The sequence below is a fragment of the Acinonyx jubatus genome, chromosome E4 (assembly GCF_027475565.1).
Source record: "Acinonyx jubatus isolate Ajub_Pintada_27869175 chromosome E4, VMU_Ajub_asm_v1.0, whole genome shotgun sequence".
NCBI lineage: Eukaryota > Metazoa > Chordata > Mammalia > Carnivora > Felidae > Acinonyx > Acinonyx jubatus.
In genome coordinates this window covers 25,603,389-25,623,458 of record NC_069395.1, presented here as the reverse complement: position 1 = coordinate 25,623,458, position 20,070 = coordinate 25,603,389, and the positions used below count along the sequence as shown (strand labels likewise).

Here is a 20,070-nt window from a genome sequence, read left to right as displayed (position 1 = left end):
CAGGAAGAGAAGAGCCAGGACCCAGGTGTAGCTGTGTGACCTCAGGCAAGTTACACAACCTCTCTTTGCCTTAGTTTCTTCGCCTACAAAACAAGGATTGTAACCGTAGCTCTCTCATAGGTTGGCGTAAGGATGAAATCAATTAAAATGTAGAAAGTGCCTGGGTGGTTGTAGGTTGAGCAGCCAACTTCAGCTCAGGTCAGGATCTCCCAGTTTGGGGGTTCGAGCCCCACACTGGGCTCACTGCTGTCAGCGCAGAGCCCGCTTCGAATCCTCTGTCCCCCCTCTCTCTGCCTCTCCCCAGCTTGTACACTCTCTCCCTTAAAACTAAATAAACATTCAAAAAATGTGGAAAGTTCTCAGAAGAGTGCCTGATGCCTAATAGGTGCTCTATAACAATTTGCTAAATTTGAATAAATGAGGGGTGCCCGGGTGGCTCATTCGGTTAAGCATCCGACTTCGGCTCGGGTCATGATCTCACAGTTGGTGGGTTCGAGCTCCACTTCGGGCTCTGTGCCGACAGCTCGGGGCCTGGAGCCTGTTTCGGATTCTGTGTCTCCCCCTCACTCTGCCCCTCCCACGCTCATGCTCTGTCTCTCTCTGTCTCTCAATAATAAATAAACGTTAAAAAAAATTTTTTTTAATTTAACTAAATGAATGAACCCCCTTCCGCTTTCCCCTTCTGCATATTAGAATGTTCTCCCTATCCTCTACTTCTTCCTGCAAAAGTCCTCCCCGTCCTTCCAGGCAGGCTCCGATACTCATGCCCACTTATACATCTGTGGCGCCCAGACCTGCCTCTCCCACGCAGTGGGTGGTCTGCTGGTCCTTAGGACCCAGTGGTCCCTTGCACAGGAAGCAGGCCTCATTTGCATTCAAGCCGGCTGCATTACTGTATTTACTGCCCAGCTCGTGGTTCAGTCTGTGTGGTATTGACAAGGGGCACGGGGGGGCAGGCAGTGTTTGTCATCCTAAAAGCAAGTTTGCCAGGTTCCAAGTGGCTGGATGTAAGGGTCGGTGATGAGTGTTTAGAGCTAGAGGTTCATTCTACAGCCCCATTAATTAACTTTCCCTAAGTCCCCTAAGTGCTCTTGTCTCTTTTTAAAGTCTAGGAGCCCACTCTCATTTATCGGAAAGGACTGTCCATCTTCCACCACCCACCCTCCCTCCTGCTCCTTCTATAGCTCCCATCTGGCTGTTAAGACACAGCACGACCCTGTACCCACCAGGCAATCCATGTGGCAGAAGAGGATGAGGCCAGACATCCAGACAGCCTGGCTTTGTCCTAAGAGAGAATGACAGGACTCCGCCAATGCCCCCACCCCCGGGTGAGCATTCACGGCCCTGATCCCAGTGGGACTTGGTCAGGGGGCTAGTCACTTCCCAGAGGACATTCTCCCCCGGATTCAGGAGCCCAACTCCCAAGCTTAGGGCAAGAAAAAGCACCTCTTCCAGGCCGCACGGCTCCCTCCTTCTCAACACCAGCAGCATCTCTCTCTGGGTAAGGGGAATTTGGCAAAAACCATCCCTGTAATCTTCTTGGAGGTCCAGAAGGGCTAAAATCTACCCTCCTTCTCCACCCCCAGGCCCAGCAGCAACTTCCATAAAAAACAAAATAAAGTCCTTCCTTAAAGCCACCTGGGCCTCCTTCCATGTTGTCCACAGTGCCGTGTCCTGGTGTAGCCAGGAGAGTCAAGGCTGCTGGCTAATTGTTGGGGAGGTCTGGACGGTGCAGGCACGGGGGCCACAGGGACAGTCTTGAGCAGGAGGAGGCCCAGTCCCTTCTCAGTTACGTGCACATGCCTAGACCTATAGAACGTCAGGGCTGGTGTGAGCCCCGGTCCATCCCCTCATTCCACAGACCTCCACATCAGATGTAAATCCCAGACTGGCTCCCCACCCACCCATCCCCCAGACCCAGAGAATGTGCCGGCCCTCCCTTCCACGGTAGCTAATGCCTCCTTGGGGAAAGCAGGTTCCCATTTCAAATTATGGCCAGACTGTATCGGAAAGGGCTGAGAGTTTTTCCCAGGGTGGGGTGAAATGCACAAACTGACAAATATAGCCATTCCAAAGCCAATAGAAATAGTTCGAGGGGCACCTGGGTGGCTCAATCAGTTATGCCTCCGACTCTTGATTTCAGCTCAGGTCATAATCTCACAGTTCATGGGTTCAAGTCCCAAGTCAGGCTCTGTGCTGACAGCTTGGGGCCTGCTTGGAATTCTCTCTCTCTCTCCCTCTCTCTCTCTCTCTCTCTCTCTCTCTCTCTGCCCCTCCCCCATTCACACATGCTCACACGCTCTCTCTTTCTCTCTCAAAATAAATAAACTTCAAACAGATTTCTTTTAAAAAAAGAAGTAGCTTGAGATCTTCAGCTGCCCTAGACTCTCTGGGGCCCTCTAGCCCCCCACTGAAGCAGACAGCTGGGAACTAGGCCGCTCTGGGGAAGCTGGGGGCCGGAAGAAGCAGTGTGGTCATTCTGGGGAATCTCATCCTATCCTAAACTGAGGACCACATAGGTACAACCTTAGTTCCGAAAAATAGGCAAACCATAAACCAAGGCGGAGCCTCTGCACCTGCTTTCCTCCCTCCCCCAACCCTGACTCCCACTCCTCTCCATTTCTAAAAAAATTTTTTTGATGTTTACTTATTTCTGAGACAGAGAGAGAGAGAGAGAGAGAGAGAGAGAGAGGATGAGTGGGGGAGGGGCAGAGAGAGAGGGGGACACAGAATCCGAAGCAGGCTCCAAGCCGTCAGCGCAGAGCCCAACTCAGGGCTCGAACTCAGAGACCGAGAGATCGTGACCTGAGCCAAAGCTGGACGCTCAACCAACTAAGCCACCCAGGCGCCCCTCCATTTCCGACCCTCTAGTGCCTCTTCAGAGCTGTCAGGCACCCTCTCGTTTGGGTCCATCAGTGACTTTTAACGGAGCCCCCCTCCCTTGCTTTCATCCTATTAGTGAGCTGGGAGTAATTACGACTTCATTAGCCAAATAGGTTCTTGGCTCAGAGACTTCCCCCCCACCCCACAAAACAAAACACACACCCGCTTCCGTCCATCTGAAGTCTGTCCCCCGGGGGCACCAGCTAACAATGCAGCAGGCTCGGGAAACCAGCAAGGAAGAGGGAAGAGCAGCCCCCCCCCCCCTCCTCCGCAGCGCATCTGTCGGCTGGCTCCCCCCACACCCAGATCTTTGACAGGGAGAAGGATGGCACTCCAGCAAATGAAGGGCGCGACCCCTTGCATCTGTCTGCTGTCCTTCGCCCTCCAGTCACGGCTGGCCATTAGTTGATGGCCAGCTCACTTCCCGGATGGACAGGGCAGGCTTTTCCCGTTGGGGGCGGGGTGGGAGTGGGGGAGCCTCTCTGAACCAATGCCTTTAGAATGTCAGGAGTCCCCAGCTTCCCTGCCCCTAGTCTCCCGTCTATACTTCAGCTGCTACAGCTCCAGGGGCAAGGGAGGAGAGGGTGTGCCAAGCGAGGACAAAGCTGGGCCCCAGGACCATCTGGCTGGGGGAACTTCAGCCAACCCTGGCCACCAGACCAAGCAGGCAAGTCCCTGACACCTGGGAAAGATTCCACAGCTTCTCTGTCACTTGTCTGGCCTCCCACACCTCGGCCTTAGAAAGAGTTTTCTTTGGGTCTAAATTAGCTCCACATTGCAATTAAAACCATCCCCACTTGGGAAATCTCTTAGTGCCCTTCTCTTTTCCTGTTCTTTTTTTTTTTTTTTTTTTTAATGTTTATTTTTGAGAGAGAGCGTGTGCAAGTAGAGGAAGGGAGGAGAGAGAGGGAGACACAGAATCCAAAGCAGACTCCAGGCTGTCAGCCCAGAGCCCAGCGTGGGGCCCGAACCCACAAACCGCGAGACCATGACCTGAGCCGAAGTCAGACGCTTAGCCGACTGAGCCACCCAGGTGCCCCTCTTTTCCTGTTCTTTAATAGGTTTTAGGAGCACGGAGTCCGAGCCTCCTGCCTCTAACCTGCCCTACCTCCTCAGTCACTGCCGGCCACACAGTGCCAATCGCAGCCTCCGGCCTCTCCAGGCAGGCCAGGTAAGCCTCAGGGATGAGGCCACGGCTGTTCCAGCCACTCCCGCTGCCCACCGTCCACCCAGAGAAGGCGCGGCTCCCGTAGACCCTCAGACACATGCCTCTTTGTCCGTGGAGTTTCCGAGAGAGCCGGCTGCTTCCCCCGGGGGCTTCGCAAGTAACAGCTGGTGAATTGTCATTCCTGCTGAGAGCCCCTCTGCTTGGATCCTCAGCTGGCAAGGTGCCATCTGCCGGGGCTGGACCCAGCGGCCGGAGGAGAGATGAGATGACCCCCAGACAGCCCTGCCACTTACCAGACTCCAGGCCACGTGCAGCCTGACCCTGGCCCTGGCTCTAACCCGCAGCCGTCCTGCCCCCAGGGCCTGCCCGCCCTTTCCCAACCCACCAGCAGCCCAGAGGCCAGGCCGGGGACCCCTGCTCCCTGCCCTTCAAGAAAAGGGAGTCCCCAGAGGCCAGCCCAGCTGTACACACTGCTCCCCTGCTTGTGTTTCCTGACAGCGACCCTCCTTTTGTTCATTCTGCAATTTCCCAAAGTGCCAGGAGCATCTCATTTGACAGTCACCGCATCTGTTCCTGTCACTCTGAAGAAGGCCGGGGTGTGGGGGGGAACAGTGCCAACCCCTTCCCCGAGGCTACTGACACCTCACGCTCCCCGTCACCCTGTTCACTCACCTAGTCCCCTGGAAGTACCTCCAATGCCTCTCTGTACCCCCTCCCTCCGGGCTTGTCTGGCAGCCTCCGTAACCATCCAGCCCCTGACAGGACCGGGCTCACCTGCCCAAGCAGAGGAGCGCCTGTCTGTCCTCGGGGGACTTCAGGAAAGAGGCCAGGCCTCCGTTTGAGGACCGCCTGGGGCCCTGACAGCTTTAGGAGCTTTGAGGGGCCAAGGAAGGCGAAGCCTTTCTCTTGGTCCTCCTCATTGCCCTCCCCGCCGCCACACACACCCTGTACATGCAGTCTTTGGGCTCTCAGTTGCAGGGCAGTGGGAGTTCTGGCCGGTTCGTCAGCCCAGAAGGCCTACCAGGAATCCGCCGCATCGGCGTCCTGAGCTTCCACACGGAGATTGCCAACCTTGTTCCCGCTGACAACCTTGCTCCTGCCGGCTGATTCCATTACGGGGTGTTTAGCCGTATCCCTGACCTTCCCATCGATGCAAGAAGCCGACATTCCACCCCCACGCACCCTGTCATGAGGACCAAAAATGTCTCTGGGCATTGCCAGAGGTCCCCTGGTGGAGAACCACAGAGCTAAGGCAAAAAAGAAGCCTGACATCTGAGGGCCAGTGACTGCCATCTCCACCAGGCTCCGGGTGACTAAGGGATGGCTTGGCTACGTTTGGCAAACCTCCATTTGTGAGGACTCAACTGTCGGTGTAAGTTGAAAGCGGCCAGACGGTCCATAAATGAACACGTGTGGCCGCGTTCCAGTAAGTCTTTATTTATGAACACTGAAATTTGAATTTCATATTATTTTCATGGGTCATGAGATAGCCTTTTTATTTTTTCAACCACTTAAAAATGTATAACGCGGGGCGCCTGGATGGCTCAGTCGGTGAAGCGTCTGACTCTGAATTTCACCTCGGGCCATGCTTTCACGGTTTGTGAGATCGAGCCCCGCGTCTGGCTCTGTGCTGACAGCACGGAGCCTGCTTGGGATTCTCTCTCTCTCTCTCTCTCTCTCTCTGCCCCTCCTTCACTCACACGCACATGCACACACACGCACACACTCTCTCTCTCAAAATAAATAAATAAATAAACGTTAAAAATAAATAAGTAAATAAAAAACGAATATGTAAAATGCATTCATTTTTTAGCACAAGGGACCATGCTCCTGGCTTCGTGGATCTCCAAGGAATCAAAACCCCAAAGTTCCTGCTGACCTGCCCCCTACGAAATTAACAAAGCCCGGGGCAGAAGCTGAAGTTTGGAATGGGGTCCTGGTCCTCTGAGGAGGTGGAGGGAGTCAGCCACCCCCAGTCCCTTTGGCCCAATAACTCCGGGTACTGTTTTTAGTGGGGCGACCCCACTAAACTCAGCAGGACTGACTACAGAATTTGCAGGGCCTGATGCAAAATGAGAATGCTAGGGCTTTCTTCAAAAAATATTAATAAGTAATAATTATTAAAATTATTTTAATTAATAAATGAATTCATTTACCCACAAAGCCGGCCCCGTACCTCAGTCTCCCAGGAAGGTCTGCACCCACCTCGCAGCCTCTGCCAGGCAGAGGCCCGGCACCTCAGGCTCGTTCTCTGACCCTGGAGACAGCTCCTGCCACAGGCCTTCAGACTGGGCCAGCACATGTGACTGTGCCCTGCACGGCGACATCTGGCTGAGGGGGTGGCTGGGGGGCTGAATGTAGCTCAGGCTCCCCAGGTTCCAGGGCGGTGCTGCATCTGTTCAAAGGAACTTGCACTAAATGGGCTGGTATTTGCCCTGCCTCCTGGGCACCCAGGACTAAGAGGAGAAGGGGCCAACTGTGCCCCTCCACCCCTACCCCAGAGGAACCGCAGAGGAATGGATGTCCCACTCATCAATTCACTTAACAAGCATATATTGCACACCAGATGCTCTGCTGAGAGTAAAGCTATGAGACCCAGGGTGGAGACACCCATCCTGGACAGAGCAGGGAGAGGCATGCCCTCCACAAAGGGTCAGGGCTGGTCAGTGCCTGAGAAAGAGTCGGTGATCAGTGGGCCAATTCTTGAGAGCAAGGAGGATTTAAACAGGCATCCCCAAGGGAGAAAGATGACTGTTCCAACCCAGGAACAGTCCTAAAAGGGTGAAACGAGAGAGTCTAGCCCCTTCCAGAAAGGGCAGGCAGAGCAATGTGGCAAGAGTGAACTGCGCAAGGCAAGAAAAAAAGGCAAAGCTAAAGGGAGGGGCCGATACGATGATCTGTGTCATAGGACGGACCCTGGCATCAACCTGGAGGGAGGAGAAGCTGAAGGATTTTTAGCAGGAGAGTGACAGGTTCTGATTTGCATTTCAGGGAGCTCGCTCTGACTGCAGTCTGGAGGGTGGGTAGGAGGGGCTGAGACTGGAAATGAAGCCTGGTGTGGACGAGATGGCCAGAATTCAGATGGAGACTGTGAGGGTCAGAGCTAAGACTGTGGGAGGGAGCGTGGGGTAGAAGCAGGAGGGGCAAGAGCGGCAGGCGCGGACGGTCGGTAGGACACAGGGGTGGTGGTGAGGATGTGAAAGTCCAGAGGGTGCGATTCACGGGGGCAGGGAACCCAAGAGGAGTAGCAGGTGGACAGGGGGAGGTGTATCAATCAGGGTTCGCCCGAGAAACAGACCTAGTAGGCTATGGGTATGTGTGTGTACATATACACAGACAGACACATACCTATGATTAATTTCAAGGAAGTGACTTATACAATTGTGGGGGCTGGTTCTGTTTTCTGTAGAGGAGCAGGAAGGCTAGAAACCCAGGCAAGTGCTGATGCAGCAGGTGGAGGGCAGAATGTCTTCTTCCTCAGGAAACCCTCAGGTGTGCTTTTAAGACCCTTCAACTGATTGGATGAGGCCCACCTACGTTATGGAGGGTAATCTCTTTAAGGTTTTGTAGATGTCAGCCACATCCACAAAATACCTTCACAGCAATACGTAGATCAGTGTTTAATTAAATTACTATAGCCTCGCCAAGTTGACACACGACGCTGACCGTCAAGGGGAATGGGGGGGGGGGCGGGGGTTGGGATGTGAGAGGCCCACTGACATCCAAGTGAGGACTTCTGGCTGGCTGGCACAGGTCTAAGCCCCATGCTCAAGGATCCTTCTAGGTCCTCATCACCTCTCCTCTGACCATGCCTGACTGGCTGGCCTCCCTGCCTCCAGGTCTGCACCTGTTCTGTGTATTCTATCCTCCCTCCCACCCCAAAGTACATGTCTCAGCCTGCCTCTTGCTTGCTCAGACCGCTCTGATAGTTCCTGACTGCTCTTTGATAAAGCCTCTGCAGGGCTCTTAAGGCTCTTCATGGACTGGACTGGCCCGCCCCGCCTGCCTCCTCCTTCCTTCCTTGAAATGTCAAGCGAGGTCATGATGACTCCCTCCCTCCCCAAGCTCTGCACGTTCAGCTGCTGCCTTTGTACAGGCTCTTACTACTTCCTGGAACCACACCCTCCCTCCCTCCTCCCAGCCCATGCTGCATACACCTGGTGGGTTCAGAGACCTCCTTCAGGACTCAGAATACCTTCTCTGTGCCTGAGCCTCACTAAGCTCCTCACTACCCTCCATGATATTTTGTGCAAATTTGAGCGACAGCTCTTACGGGATTATATTTTGATTATTTTCACATGTCCTCCCACCATTACATTGTGAGCATCTCAAGAGTCTGTGTCTGTCTTATTCTCCTCAGTATCCCTGGCACTTGATACAGTGGTTAGTGTATTGAGTATACAAGAGATACTCAATATTTGCTTGTTAAATGGACGGATAGATGGAGAGATGGATGGACGGAGAGATGGATGGATGGAGACATGGAGAGATGTATGTATGTTTGTATAGATGGATGGATGAATACAATTTTCTAACAGTTTGTATCATTTATTGAACACTTCTTTTTTTCCAGGCACTCACTGTGCTAGGAGCTTTAAGTCCTAAATCAATCCAGGTTCTCGGTTGCAGGCAGCAGATGCAGACTTTGGCCGTCGCAAGCAGAAAAGAACTGGCTCAGTCAGTTAAGCGTCTGACTGCGGCTCTGGTCATAATCCTTCAGCTTGTGGGTTCAACCTCCACGTCAGGCTCTGTGCTGACAGCTCAGAGCCTGGAGCCCGCTTCCGATTCTGTGTCTCCCTCTCTGCCCCTCCCCCGCTCATGCTCTGTCTCTCTCTCTCTCTCTCTCTGTCAAAAATAAACGTTAAAAAAAATTTTTTTTAAGCAGAAAAGAACTTCAGCTATCACGTGGGTCACAGAATCAATGGCTAAAGAAGACAACTCAGAAACGGGCAGAAACGCAGGGAGGCTAGCCAGCAGAGACTCGCGGAGGTCACGTCTCAGGAACGGCCAGATCAGGACACCAGCTTTGGCATCCCCCACCCCGGACACACCCTGTGAGGGTGCTGGAACCTCCCACCGTCCCCTCTCCTGCAGTCCAACATACGCACATGTCACTGCATCTGGTCCATACAACCCTTTAAGACAGATGGCCTCGCCTCTATTTTACAGATGAGAAAATAGAGACCCGGGGAAACCTAAGGTCACTCGGCCAATCAATAGATTGGGTGGAAGTGGCATTAATATTATTAATATTTGTCTGACTCCAAAGCCCATTGCCTTCCGCTCTGCTCTGCACTCTTTCAAGAGGGCCCTGCTCACTGGTCTTACGTAAATGCAGCTCCCTGGGCAGTGAGAGACCACAGCCTCAAAATTCTAATGGGCTACTTTTTTTGCGTAACTGCAGGTTTGGGGTGTGTTTTTTGGCTCTAACAAATGATGGTGGGGAATATAAAGACAGCCCAGGGAGCACAAGCAGGCTGAGCAGAGGGTCTGTGCACTGACATGGGTCGACTGGAGACACTCCCAAGAGGTTAGGCATCAGATATCCAGGGATCCTGGAAAACAAGGGTCTGGCTTGAGGCTGCGGGAGGCCCGCAGAGTCTGGCTAAGGGCTCCCCATGTCCTCACCTGCCCCGGCTCCCATGCTCCGTGGCTGTCCATTAGCCCATGTCCATCCCAGCCCATGTCCAAAGTCACAGCTGCCCCCATCCAGGGACAGTTAGTTGGTCTTGTCAGGACCAAAAGAGGCCCCCACCAGGTATGTCCTTCTCAGACCCCAATGCCCCGGCGGAGTTGAGGGCAGAGCTCCATCCAGGCAGGGAGCTCAAGCACCCAATCCTACCCCCGGTTCCACCCCCACCGCTCTGTGACCTTGGCCCCACCGTCTGACCTTTCTGTGTTTCATTTTCTCCATGACTCAGTCTCTCTCCACTGCCCCCACCCACCCCCCACCCTCCACATTGGCCAAATTGTTTCATTAGAAAAAAGAACTCAGGGTTCCTTGAGCTCCTTGGAGAAACCACATAAATGCAGGGCATTATTAGCATTATTACTATTAAATATTAATAAGGACATTAGCATCGTCTATTATAAGCCTGAAAAAGAAGCTCCAAGAGCCCTGGGTCGAAATGGCTAAGAGAATAATTAGGCCCCTCCAGGCCACAGACCCCTTCTGGCCCTCAAGCAAAATTAGGAAGGCAAATGTAGACAGACTATTGAGATTCCCCAACCAGCTCCCCCTGCTCAGTTTCACGTGGCTCCTCCTGGCCCCTCCTGGCCCCTCACAAATCATGTTCTTTCCAGTCCCAACACCCCCATGCCAGGAACACACTCCTCATCTCTTCTGCATACGCAGGCCCAATTCCAGAGGCTCACACCCCTCCCTCCCTACCAAACCTTCACCCCCTCCCAGCACCCTCTCTCCCTGGCATCTGAACTGCCGTCAACCTAGCGTGCAAGGACTTGTCTCCACTAGGCACCAGGCGCTGTGCTGAGCGGGAGGGTGGGGGCCAAATGGAGATAGCCATGAGATCATCCCTACCTTCAGTCACTGCACAATCAAGGGAACAATAATCAGTATTTTGTGTGGCACTTGGCCACACAAAAAGTACTTTTATTTTTCTTTAAATTAAAAAAATTTTTTTAATGTTTTTATTCATTTTTGAGAGAGAGAGAGAGAGCACATGAACAGGGGAGGGGCAGAGAGAGAGACACACAGCATTGGAAGCAGGCTCCTGGCTCTAAGCTGTCAGCACAGAGCCTGAGGCAGGGCTTGAACCCACGAACGGAGAGATCATGACTTGAGCGGAAGTCGGATGCCCAACCGACTGAGCCACCCAGGCGCCCCCCAAAAAAGTTTTTAGGTTTATTTATTTATTTTGAGACAGAGAGAGAGAGAGAGAGAGAACACACATGTGCACACACACGTGCACACACACAAGCAGGGGAGGGGCAAAGAGAGAGGGAGAGAATCCCGAGCAGGCACCACGCTGTTCGTGCAAAACCTGACGCAGGGCTTGATCTCACAACCCTGGGATCCCAACCCGAGCCAAAATCAAGAGTCAGGTGCTCAACCGACTGAGCCACCCAGGTGCCCCCAAAAAGCACTTTAAAAAATCATTATGGGGGGCACCTGGGTGGCTCAGTCGGCTAAGAGTCCGACTTCAGCTCAGGTCATGATCTCATAGTTTGTGAGTTCAAGCCCCTCATTAGGCTCTCTGCTGTCAACAAAGAGCCTGCTTCTGATCCTCTGTACCTCTCTCTGTGCCTCCTTTGCTCGTGTTCTCTCTCTCTCAAAAATAATAAATAAACATTAAAAAAATCATTATGTTGGGGTGCAGGGATCGAGCCCTGCATTGGGTTCCTCACTGAGCTTCAGATTTTCTCTCTCTCCCTCTGCCCCTCTTCCCCACTCCTGTGCTCTCTCTCTAAAATAAGAATAAAAATCATTATGTTGAATCCACATGTCCACACCACCATCCTAAGTAGGAATAGGATTATTCCCATTTTATCGATGAGGAAGTGGATTCTCAGACTGTTAAGTGTCCTTCAGCGATCTGCTCAATGTCATCTGGCTAAGAGTGACAGAGCTGAGACAGAGTCCCATTCTCTTGAGGGCAAATCCAGGGCCACCCCACCCATCGCAGCAGAGAAGGGCTCAGCCCCACAGGTGCACACCCTTGTGTTACAGATGGGGAGGCTGAATCCCCGAGAGGCACAAAGGGAAGTCATGACATTTATTGAGCACCTACTGTGTGCATGGCACCATGCCAGATACCTCATGCGTAATTCAAGGCTCGTGGCAGCTCAGTGAGGTTAGTGTCTTAATCCCCATTTTCCAGATGAAGAACGTGGGGCTCCGAGGTGGTGAGTGGCCTGCCCATGACCACAGGGCTTGTACACAGCAGGACTGCATGTCAAGCCGGTCTGATTTCAGAATTCTGTCCAAACTGCCTTGTCACCCTCCCCCAGAGCTGTGCGTGGTCAAGTCTGTTACCGCTAGTAGACCGCTTGCAGAAAAGCACGGGTACATTGAAGACAGACCACACCCTGTGGCTCCGGAACCCCCCACTCCTGCAGGCAGGGATGCCGCTCTGTAAACACATGGTCTCCTGAGAGCTCTGGGAAACGGTCTGGAGTCTGAAGCCAGAGGTAAAGGTGCGGGTGGCTGGAGAGGCCAGGAAAACATAAGTAAGACCTCAGCACCATCAGAGCCCCGGGGGATCTGGCAGGTCCCAGCTCCCTCCCCACTTGCGCCCTGGGCCGGGGCCCCAGCCCTTCCTTGACCATTGGGAGATGCATAGACTCCACTATCCGCTATGGATCGATCAGGTGGAGCTGCAAAGGGAAGAGCAGATGGTCTGGGAAGGGTTGGGTGGCCCTCAAGATGCCTCCTGGGGGCGCCCTCTCCCAGGGTGTTTACAGGCAAATTAGTGACTCATTTGATGAGCCACCTGATCGTCTTTGGCGGGTCTTGCTTTGCCCGGTCTGGGGGGGGGGGGGGTCTGCGGGGACTCTGCTGAGGGATGCGGTGTCCTGCTCGCGACTCCATGAAGGCACATTGGTTAGCCACAGAGGAGAGAGGTGCCCCCTAGAGTCAAGTGACTTGTAGTGAGGCTTCCAGGATCTGGCAGGCAAATTGTCCTGCCCCCTGCTTTGACCAACCACCAGCCCTGGAAGGGGAGTAGCCGGTGGCTGGAGCACACAGCATAGTGATGAAACCAGGGGGGCCGGGACCGCACCAGGCAGCCTCTGCTTCTCTGCTTGTTCACTGTTCGCTTTGAGCAAGTTCCCTAATCTCTCTGAGCATCTTCTGTAAGGTGAGAACCACAATAATGACACGAACCCCGTGGGGGGATACGTCAAGTGGAAGCCCTTAGCGCAGATCCCGGCCCGTTGGAGACACTCGAATTGTTGCGAAGAACTTATATAATAGTTAATAATAATATTATGAAATACTCGAGTTGTTACCAAATTGACCCCCCAGGCAAAACTCAGCCTGGACCCCCAAGTGTCCACCCCACTCTCTCCTCGGGAACAGGAGCACCTTAGAAGCTGGTAGTGAGGATCCCCGGTAACCCCCCGAGTCCATCTGTACCAGGCTCCGCTGAGAGCTCCAGACGGGCAAGAAGATGAAACGGAATCGTGTCCCCACAGACAGCCAGGCTTAGTAAGTGCTCTTGTTTGTAAGTACTCGGTGAGTCCTCTCACTGTGGCTGTCAGAACCCACCTGGGGCAGGGCAGGCAGGTTGCAGAGGGATCAGAGAATTTGAGACCCAAGTCACCTGTGCTCATCTGATTGGGAGGGAACCTGTGCCCTCTCCAAGCACCCAGCCCCCGTGGCAAGGGCAGCAGCTGTCCGAAAATAGAGTCCCAAGGATAGCTGTCTCAATCTAAAGCAATCTTTGCAAGCATTTCCAGACCCTTGGCCCCTGAGTCAGCCAATCCCCTGGCCCGTCAGCCCCACGGCCGCCGCCGTGCCAGCTCCTCTCTTGGCAGCTGTTTTCTGCCAGAGAGAACGTGAAGCCCTCCCTTCAGAACCTGAGCTGACCTGGATAGCGTCAGGGGGCAAGGCTCACCTCAGAAGCTCAGGGCTGACATGCCAACCCTAGGGAGACAGACAGACAGACAAGGACAGTATGGGCAGAGGCAGGAAAGGGAAGGATGCAAGAAACATCTTGGATAAGAAGCACCATGAGATGGCTCTCCGTCAGGAACAAAGAAGACGGGCTCTTGGGCCGGGAAAGCCCCTTGGAGTGGAACAGAAGGACGGGAGGGGGGAGCAGATGGGACCTGGGCAGGCATTCTGGCCTCGGAGTCTGGGCAGTAGAACCTCCCCCATTTTATGTCCTCTCATTGAGCCCAGGTCTGTCCCGAGCCCCCCCCCCGGCGCCCCTCCACTCCGGAAGACACGGAGCTGCGCTCCAGGCTGGACAGGTATGGCCGGCTCAAAGTCTGAGGCTGGCCTGGCCCTCCCAGCTGTTTCAGCATCTGGACCGCTCCCTGGTCTTGCCTATGCGAGCTGGACAGCAGGTGGAGCAGAGGGGCGAGTGAGACAACAGTGACAGCCTGACAGCGCTGGAGGCTGCTGCAGATGGCCGTCCCTCCACCTCCAGGCCCCCGCCTTCCTGGGCACACCCCCCACGTGACAAGAACAGAGCAGAAGAGATGTGCCACTGACCTGGATGAGCACCTAGCATCTCGGAGCCGGCAGGAAACTTGGCCGTCTTTAACCCCTTCAGATTACCAGTGAGGCTCAGAGAGGGCAGGACACTTAGCCAAGCACACACAGCCAATCAGTAGCAGAGCCCAGACTACCCTTCAGGCATTCAGACCCTCCCCCCCATCCAGTGAGCTTTTCGTGACATCACACTGCTGGTTGGTTACAAACGGGCCTGGATCCATAAGTATTGATGTGGAAAGGTGTCCCAAATCTATTATATAGTTTAAAAATATTTTGCAAATCATGCTGTATTGTGCGATCCCGTTTTCATAAAATAATACTAATAGCCCATGTAATTATATACATGAAAATAATAAGCCTGGGGGCATGTAACTCAGATTTGTTAAGGGACTTTCACTATTTTAATTTTTCTTCACGTTTATTTTTGAGACAGAGAGAGAGACAGACAGACACACAGAGACAGCACGAGCAGGGGAGGAGCAGACAGACAGGGAGACAGAATCCGAAGCAGGTTCCAGGCTCCGAGCTGTCAGCCCAGAGCCAGACGCGGAGCTCGAACCCGTGAACTGCGAGATCATGACCTGAGCCCAAGTCCAACGGCCCAACCGACTCAGCCCCCCGGGGCCCCTTCACTATCTATTCTTGAATTTCCTCTAACGTTTGGCTATTTTGACAGAGCCCCGTTACTTTTATAAGCGAGGGGAACAATAAAGATGGGCATAGGGTCGGGCAAAGGAGGATCCCCTCTACCCCACTTGCCCCGCACAGCAAGCTGGAGATTTCTGATTTGGATGTCTTCCCGCGGCCCAGCGAGGGACTTCTGGGGGAAGCAAAGAGCTGGCCTCCGCGGGTGTCCAAGGTTTGAGGGGCAAGAGCCACTCTCTCTGCCCTCCCCACCGCACCCGTCTCGGCCCCTTCAGCTCTGCGCTGGGCAGCGATGGGGGGCAGGGGCCGGCTGGCCAGACAGCGCCCCGCGGCCAGGCGGCCCATGCATTATGGAAGACGCGGGCGCCCCGGCTTGCTCCCTGGTCCTTAAATGACAGCAAATGAGGTAAAGCCAGAAGGGTGGGGACGGGAAGGGGGTGGGAGGGGGGCAGAAGGAAGCCATCTCCAGGGCCCCCGAGCGTTGGCTGAGGACCGGAGCCAGCCAGTGAGCGGAGCCTGGGAGAGGGAGGAGCACATCTTGATGCAGAGATGCTGCAGTGGCTCCGGGCGCGCACACACACAAGCGCCCTCGCCCGCCACCGCCACCGCGGCCGCCACCGCCGCACCAGGACAGCAGCGAGCGGCTGAGGCGAGCCGAGCCGGGGAGGAGAGGAGGGCGGCCCAGGGGGCCGGCGGCCGGCCCGGCTCTGGCTCACCGCCCCGGGCAGCATCCACCTGCCCCAGCCAACACCCTTCTTCCACCCCAGGTAGGTGCCAACCGCTTTTGTCTCCTCCAGCCTGGGGGGGTGGGGGGGGGGGAGGCTTCCCGGTGCTCCCGGGGCAGGGGCTGCGGCTCAGATTCCTTGCAACTTGGGAGGGGGCAGGGGCAGAGCAGGAGCCCCAGACGGCTGGGGGGCCCCTCTGACTTCTCACCCCAGCCCCTTGGTGGCCACCGGACGGGAGGTCCCCTCCACCCTGTCTACGTGGGTGGCATCCTACAGGGCCCTGGCAGGCCGAGCCTGGCCGGGAGGCTGGACCCCAGCGGTGTCGAAGAATTTCAGCCTGTAGCAACACCTGCCTACGGAGAGGGCAGCGGCCCCGGGGCCTGCCCAGGGCCCCGGGTCCAGGGCCAGATAGTCCACGAGGCCAAGCCCCAGACTCCGGCCTTCCCCCCAGAAGTCCCGGGGTGAAATGGAGCCTGACTGCCCAGACTTGAGGTGGCCCTGAGCGTGCCTCTGCAGGGTGACCTCTTGCAAAGTGTTGCTTCAGTTAGAAGGGGAGGCTGTGGAAGAGAGCGGGGAGAGTGGAACTCAAGTTTGGGCAGAGGCCTGTCCAGGAGCGGGGACTTAGGGAGGAGAAACCGAGGCAAGTCACATCCCACAGGGTGAGAAGCCTGGACCACCGGGGCTGAAATTCCTTTTCTTCCCTCCCCCCCTCCCCACACCAATCTTCTTTTCCTCAGATCCCTCCCCTCCTCCTCACTGGTGGGAGGGAAGGGTTGGAATCAAGCTTGGCTTTCACTCAGGGAAAGGGTAGAAGGGGAGAGAGCTCAGTTTAGGGGGTCTGGAAAGAGAGGGCTCAGTTTTGGGGGGCCGGAAAGAGAGGGCAATCCTGCCCAGCACCATGGGGCTTACACCACCCATCGGAGGTCGGGGAAGCAGCCCCAGCCAGTGTCCAGGGCTGAATACTGTTGCCTTTTCCAGAAAGGATTCCCACATATGGGAAACAAGAAAGGGGGCAGGTGACACAGTGCCTGTGGAAGGGGACAGTCCTGGTGTTACATGGGGACAAAGCTGGGACCCTGTAGCTGCACACCACTGGGGCTGAGCCTGCGTCCCAGGAGGAAAAGCTGTCAGTCAAGGTTGTCTGGAGGTGTGGGAATCCAGGCAGACTGAGGTGGGGTCGCCCCTTGGGAAGAGCAGGTTGTCCGGGGCCCCAAAGTACCTGCCCTTAACATTCCCCCCTCTCTGTGACCAGTCAGACCCTACCGCCCTTCCTTTCAGCCTGACCACCCCCCCCAACCCCCCCCCAACACCTCCCTGCCCCCAACTCCCTTCCCAGCCCAGACAGCATCCTTTTCCCTCTGTTCAGAGCGGGTCTGAGAGGCCCAGATAACCCAATCCCCTCAGTGAGCTCCTGATCTCCTTCTGGGCAGCAGCCCCAACCTCACCTCCCAACCCTCTGGCCCGCCCGAGAGACCCTCTGTCCACTTAGCCTCCCATTCCCACTCAGAGAGACCAGGGAGGCCACTGGAGATCAAGGGCAGCAGTGGGCCACCTGTGGGAGAGGCTGATGGGACCCCAGCTCCTGGGGGTGGAGCAGGGAAATGGTGCCCTAACCTCTGACCTTGGGAGGAGGGAGTTCTGCCTCCTCGGAAGGCAACAGCCAAGCCTCTCCCCAGGGTGAGGCTTAACCCTCCCTTAACTGGGGTGAGGCTCCCCAGTTAACCCCTTTCTAGCCAGGCTGCAAAATCACTCAAGCAAGGTTTTTGCCACGAGGTCAAAGTTATTCCTAATTTCCCACGGGATCTGTTAGGAGACCTCAGCCAGCAAGAGGGAGACGGGAGGTGAGACAGATGCGAAGGGGGCATCAAAGTCACCCAAGTTTCACCTGCCCTTCTGGTGAGGGAAGCAGAGGCAGGTGCACAGAGGAGATGGGTCCCCTGCTCTCTCCACCACTCTCTCACTTCCCATTCATCTTCTTCTACCCACTTGGCCATGCTCTTCCCTCACACTCCCTTCCCTGGCCAAGTTCACTCCTCCAGCCTCAGCCCTCAACCTACCTCCACACCATTGCCCCTGCCAAGTTTCTCGACTTGTGCAACTCCACTCCAGCACCTTCTCTGCCAGCTGTTGTTCAACTAGAGACGCACGTAGGATGGGCCTCTGTGTTCAATGGGATGCTTGTATATATGGTCTCTGACTGACCAAACTTAGTCCTCAGGAGCGAGCACACAGAAGGGGGTGCCCTCAAGGCATCCTCTCTGACTCTGAGGCCATGAGGGAAGCAATACGTTTGGAGTGGGTTGAAAGAGGTATGTATGTGTCCTACCCCCGACCCCAGAAACATCCTCAAGCCAAGTGGGTGTGAGAAAGCATATCTCAAAGACAATCTCTAAATCCTAGAGTGGGTGGGAGAGATTCCTAAGGCAGAACCAGGGGGTTGAACAAGAGGTGAGTGATACAAAGGGAAAGAAGGACCAGAACAAAGGATATTCCAGTGAAGCAGGAAGGACTGAAGTTAGACTGCTCAAGGCACCTCCTAACCAGGAAGATGAGCCATGAGGAGGTAGGGCAATGTCCTCTCCAGTGACTCTTAGGAGGCTCTGGGAACTGGGGTCTGGTCCACGGTCAGACAGTCCTGACCGGAGGTGGAGGTGGGGCTGGAGGGCCCCGTAAATTCCTTCTGGCCCCAGGTTATGCTCTTTCAAATGGTAACAGGGGGATGGCTCTTTTTCATTCCCTCCTGCAGACCAGTCACCTCTCATTTTTCTGAACCACCCTAATCTGGACCAACCTCCCCCACTCACCTCGCAGGCGGTGGTAGGGGGGAGGGCGAACGGGTTGCTAACCTGGAACATTCATGGGAGTTTCCATGGGTTCTGTGCCCTGAGGGTAATCATCTTGGAGTAAAGAAATTCTTCCTTTGGTTTCATGAGTTCTCTTGCTACAAAATGAGCCCATGTTTCCAGTTTCCCCTAAAGAGGATGCAAAGGATGCAAAGAGAGGATGTGATGTCCTCCCCCCAAGCTGACCACGTTCCATCCCAGGACAGGCCCAGGCACACCTCAGCACGCTTCTCATCTAATGAGCACCCCCTCAGCCCATCCCTCCACACCCCACCACCCCCCTCACCCATCTGGATACAGGAACAGGCTGGGTCTCCTCCAGCTCCAGCCCACATCCTCTCAATGCCTGCCGGCCTCCTAGATCACTAGGCCCCCCATCCCGCCTCTGGCTGGAGGGCGGCCTTCCTGCAGCGAAGCCCAGGAGGCACAGTTAATCTAGGGCCCGGAGCGGAAACTAGCCTGTGGGGAGGAAGGGGTTTGAACCCACCCCCACCAGGCTTGGCTCTGAAGCAGCCTGCAGGGAAGTTAGGAAAGTGTCAGGGAATTGGGAGTGGGGGGTGAGTCTCTTCTCTGCAGAGATCAGGGGACATATGGAGATTGGGCTGCTCATTTCTTCCTAATGTGGTTCTCTAGAACCGAGTGGAAACACTCATCCTTACTCCTGGCCTCTCAGAAAGGGATGGTCCTTCCAAAGCCTTCACTCAATCTGCCCCACTCCACGCTGGCAGGCAAGTGGGGAAAACTTGGGTCTGGGTACGGCTTGCCCGTTATCCTGAGCTCCTCCCAGGAGGACGCAGGGCTCCCCTTTCTGTCCACTCCCCACTTTGAGGAGTCTCTCCGGTGGAGAAGGCCAGGGCAGGAGCGCCAGAGAATCCAGGTGGCAGATGAAGGGGACGAGGGGCCAGACTCTCGTTGTGGGAAGCTCAGACAAATGTTAGCCTGGGGTCACAGCTCTCCCCAGAGGGAACAGGCTGGGGCCTCAGAACCAGCTGCTAGTACCAAGAACCTGCAGAGAAAACTGAGGGGTGGAAAGGGAGGGAGCACACAGAGGGGCCTGGGGAGAGACCCAGCTCCCCTGTCCCCACCCAGTCCCTGTCCCCCCCCCCCCCCGGGAACTGAGGAGGCCCCTATCCTACCAAAATCTGTCCTAAGGACCTCCTCCAGCTCAGGGCACCAGCCTTTCCCACCACAGCCCTCCTGACCCACCTGGCATGTGGCCCCACCAGGTCACTGCAGACTCCTGTCCCTCCAGAGAGGTGTGGAGTGTTTCAGACCTTCCTGGAGGACAATGGTCCTGTCCCAGGTGGCAGTCCCCTTCCCAGGCAGAGTCCCACTCCCATTCTGGACCCCGCAGGCAGGAGCTGGGGGTGGTTGAGGAGAGGTACCAGCTGGGAGCACTGGCTCAGGTGCTCTCCTGAGCACATGCTATCTGGATGTGACTCTGGGTGCCCTCGTCTGGGGTGGCCTGCTTGCTGGGGCTTCCCTGAGCCTGCTGCCCCTGTGGGGCAGAGGGGAAGAGGGCGCCGGCCCAGGGAGACTGTGGGAGTCCGTCAGTGTCCTAAACACTTGCGAGCCCAGCCCGAATGTCATGACTGTGTGGGAGCGAGTCTGACTCAGGCAGAG

General features: G+C 55.4%; 1 protein-coding gene across 3 annotated transcripts in view; it reads left to right on the top strand.

Moving 5' to 3' along the window:
• Nucleotides 1-15,360: 15,360 nt before the first annotated feature.
• CNTN2 (contactin 2) overlaps nucleotides 15,361-20,070 on the top strand; it is a 33,083-nt gene continuing 28,373 nt past the window's right edge. For 2 of the 3 annotated variants that reach the window (XR_003425694.2, XM_027074849.2), the window contains exon 1: nucleotides 15,361-15,646. Coding sequence is in view for 1 of the 3 variants with exons in the window: in XM_027074849.2 (XP_026930650.1) it covers nucleotides 15,421-15,646 (226 nt within the window). In the remaining 2 variants the exon portion in view is untranslated. The remainder of the gene's footprint in view (nucleotides 15,647-20,070) is intronic. The other variant, XM_027074851.2, reaches the window with a different exon arrangement.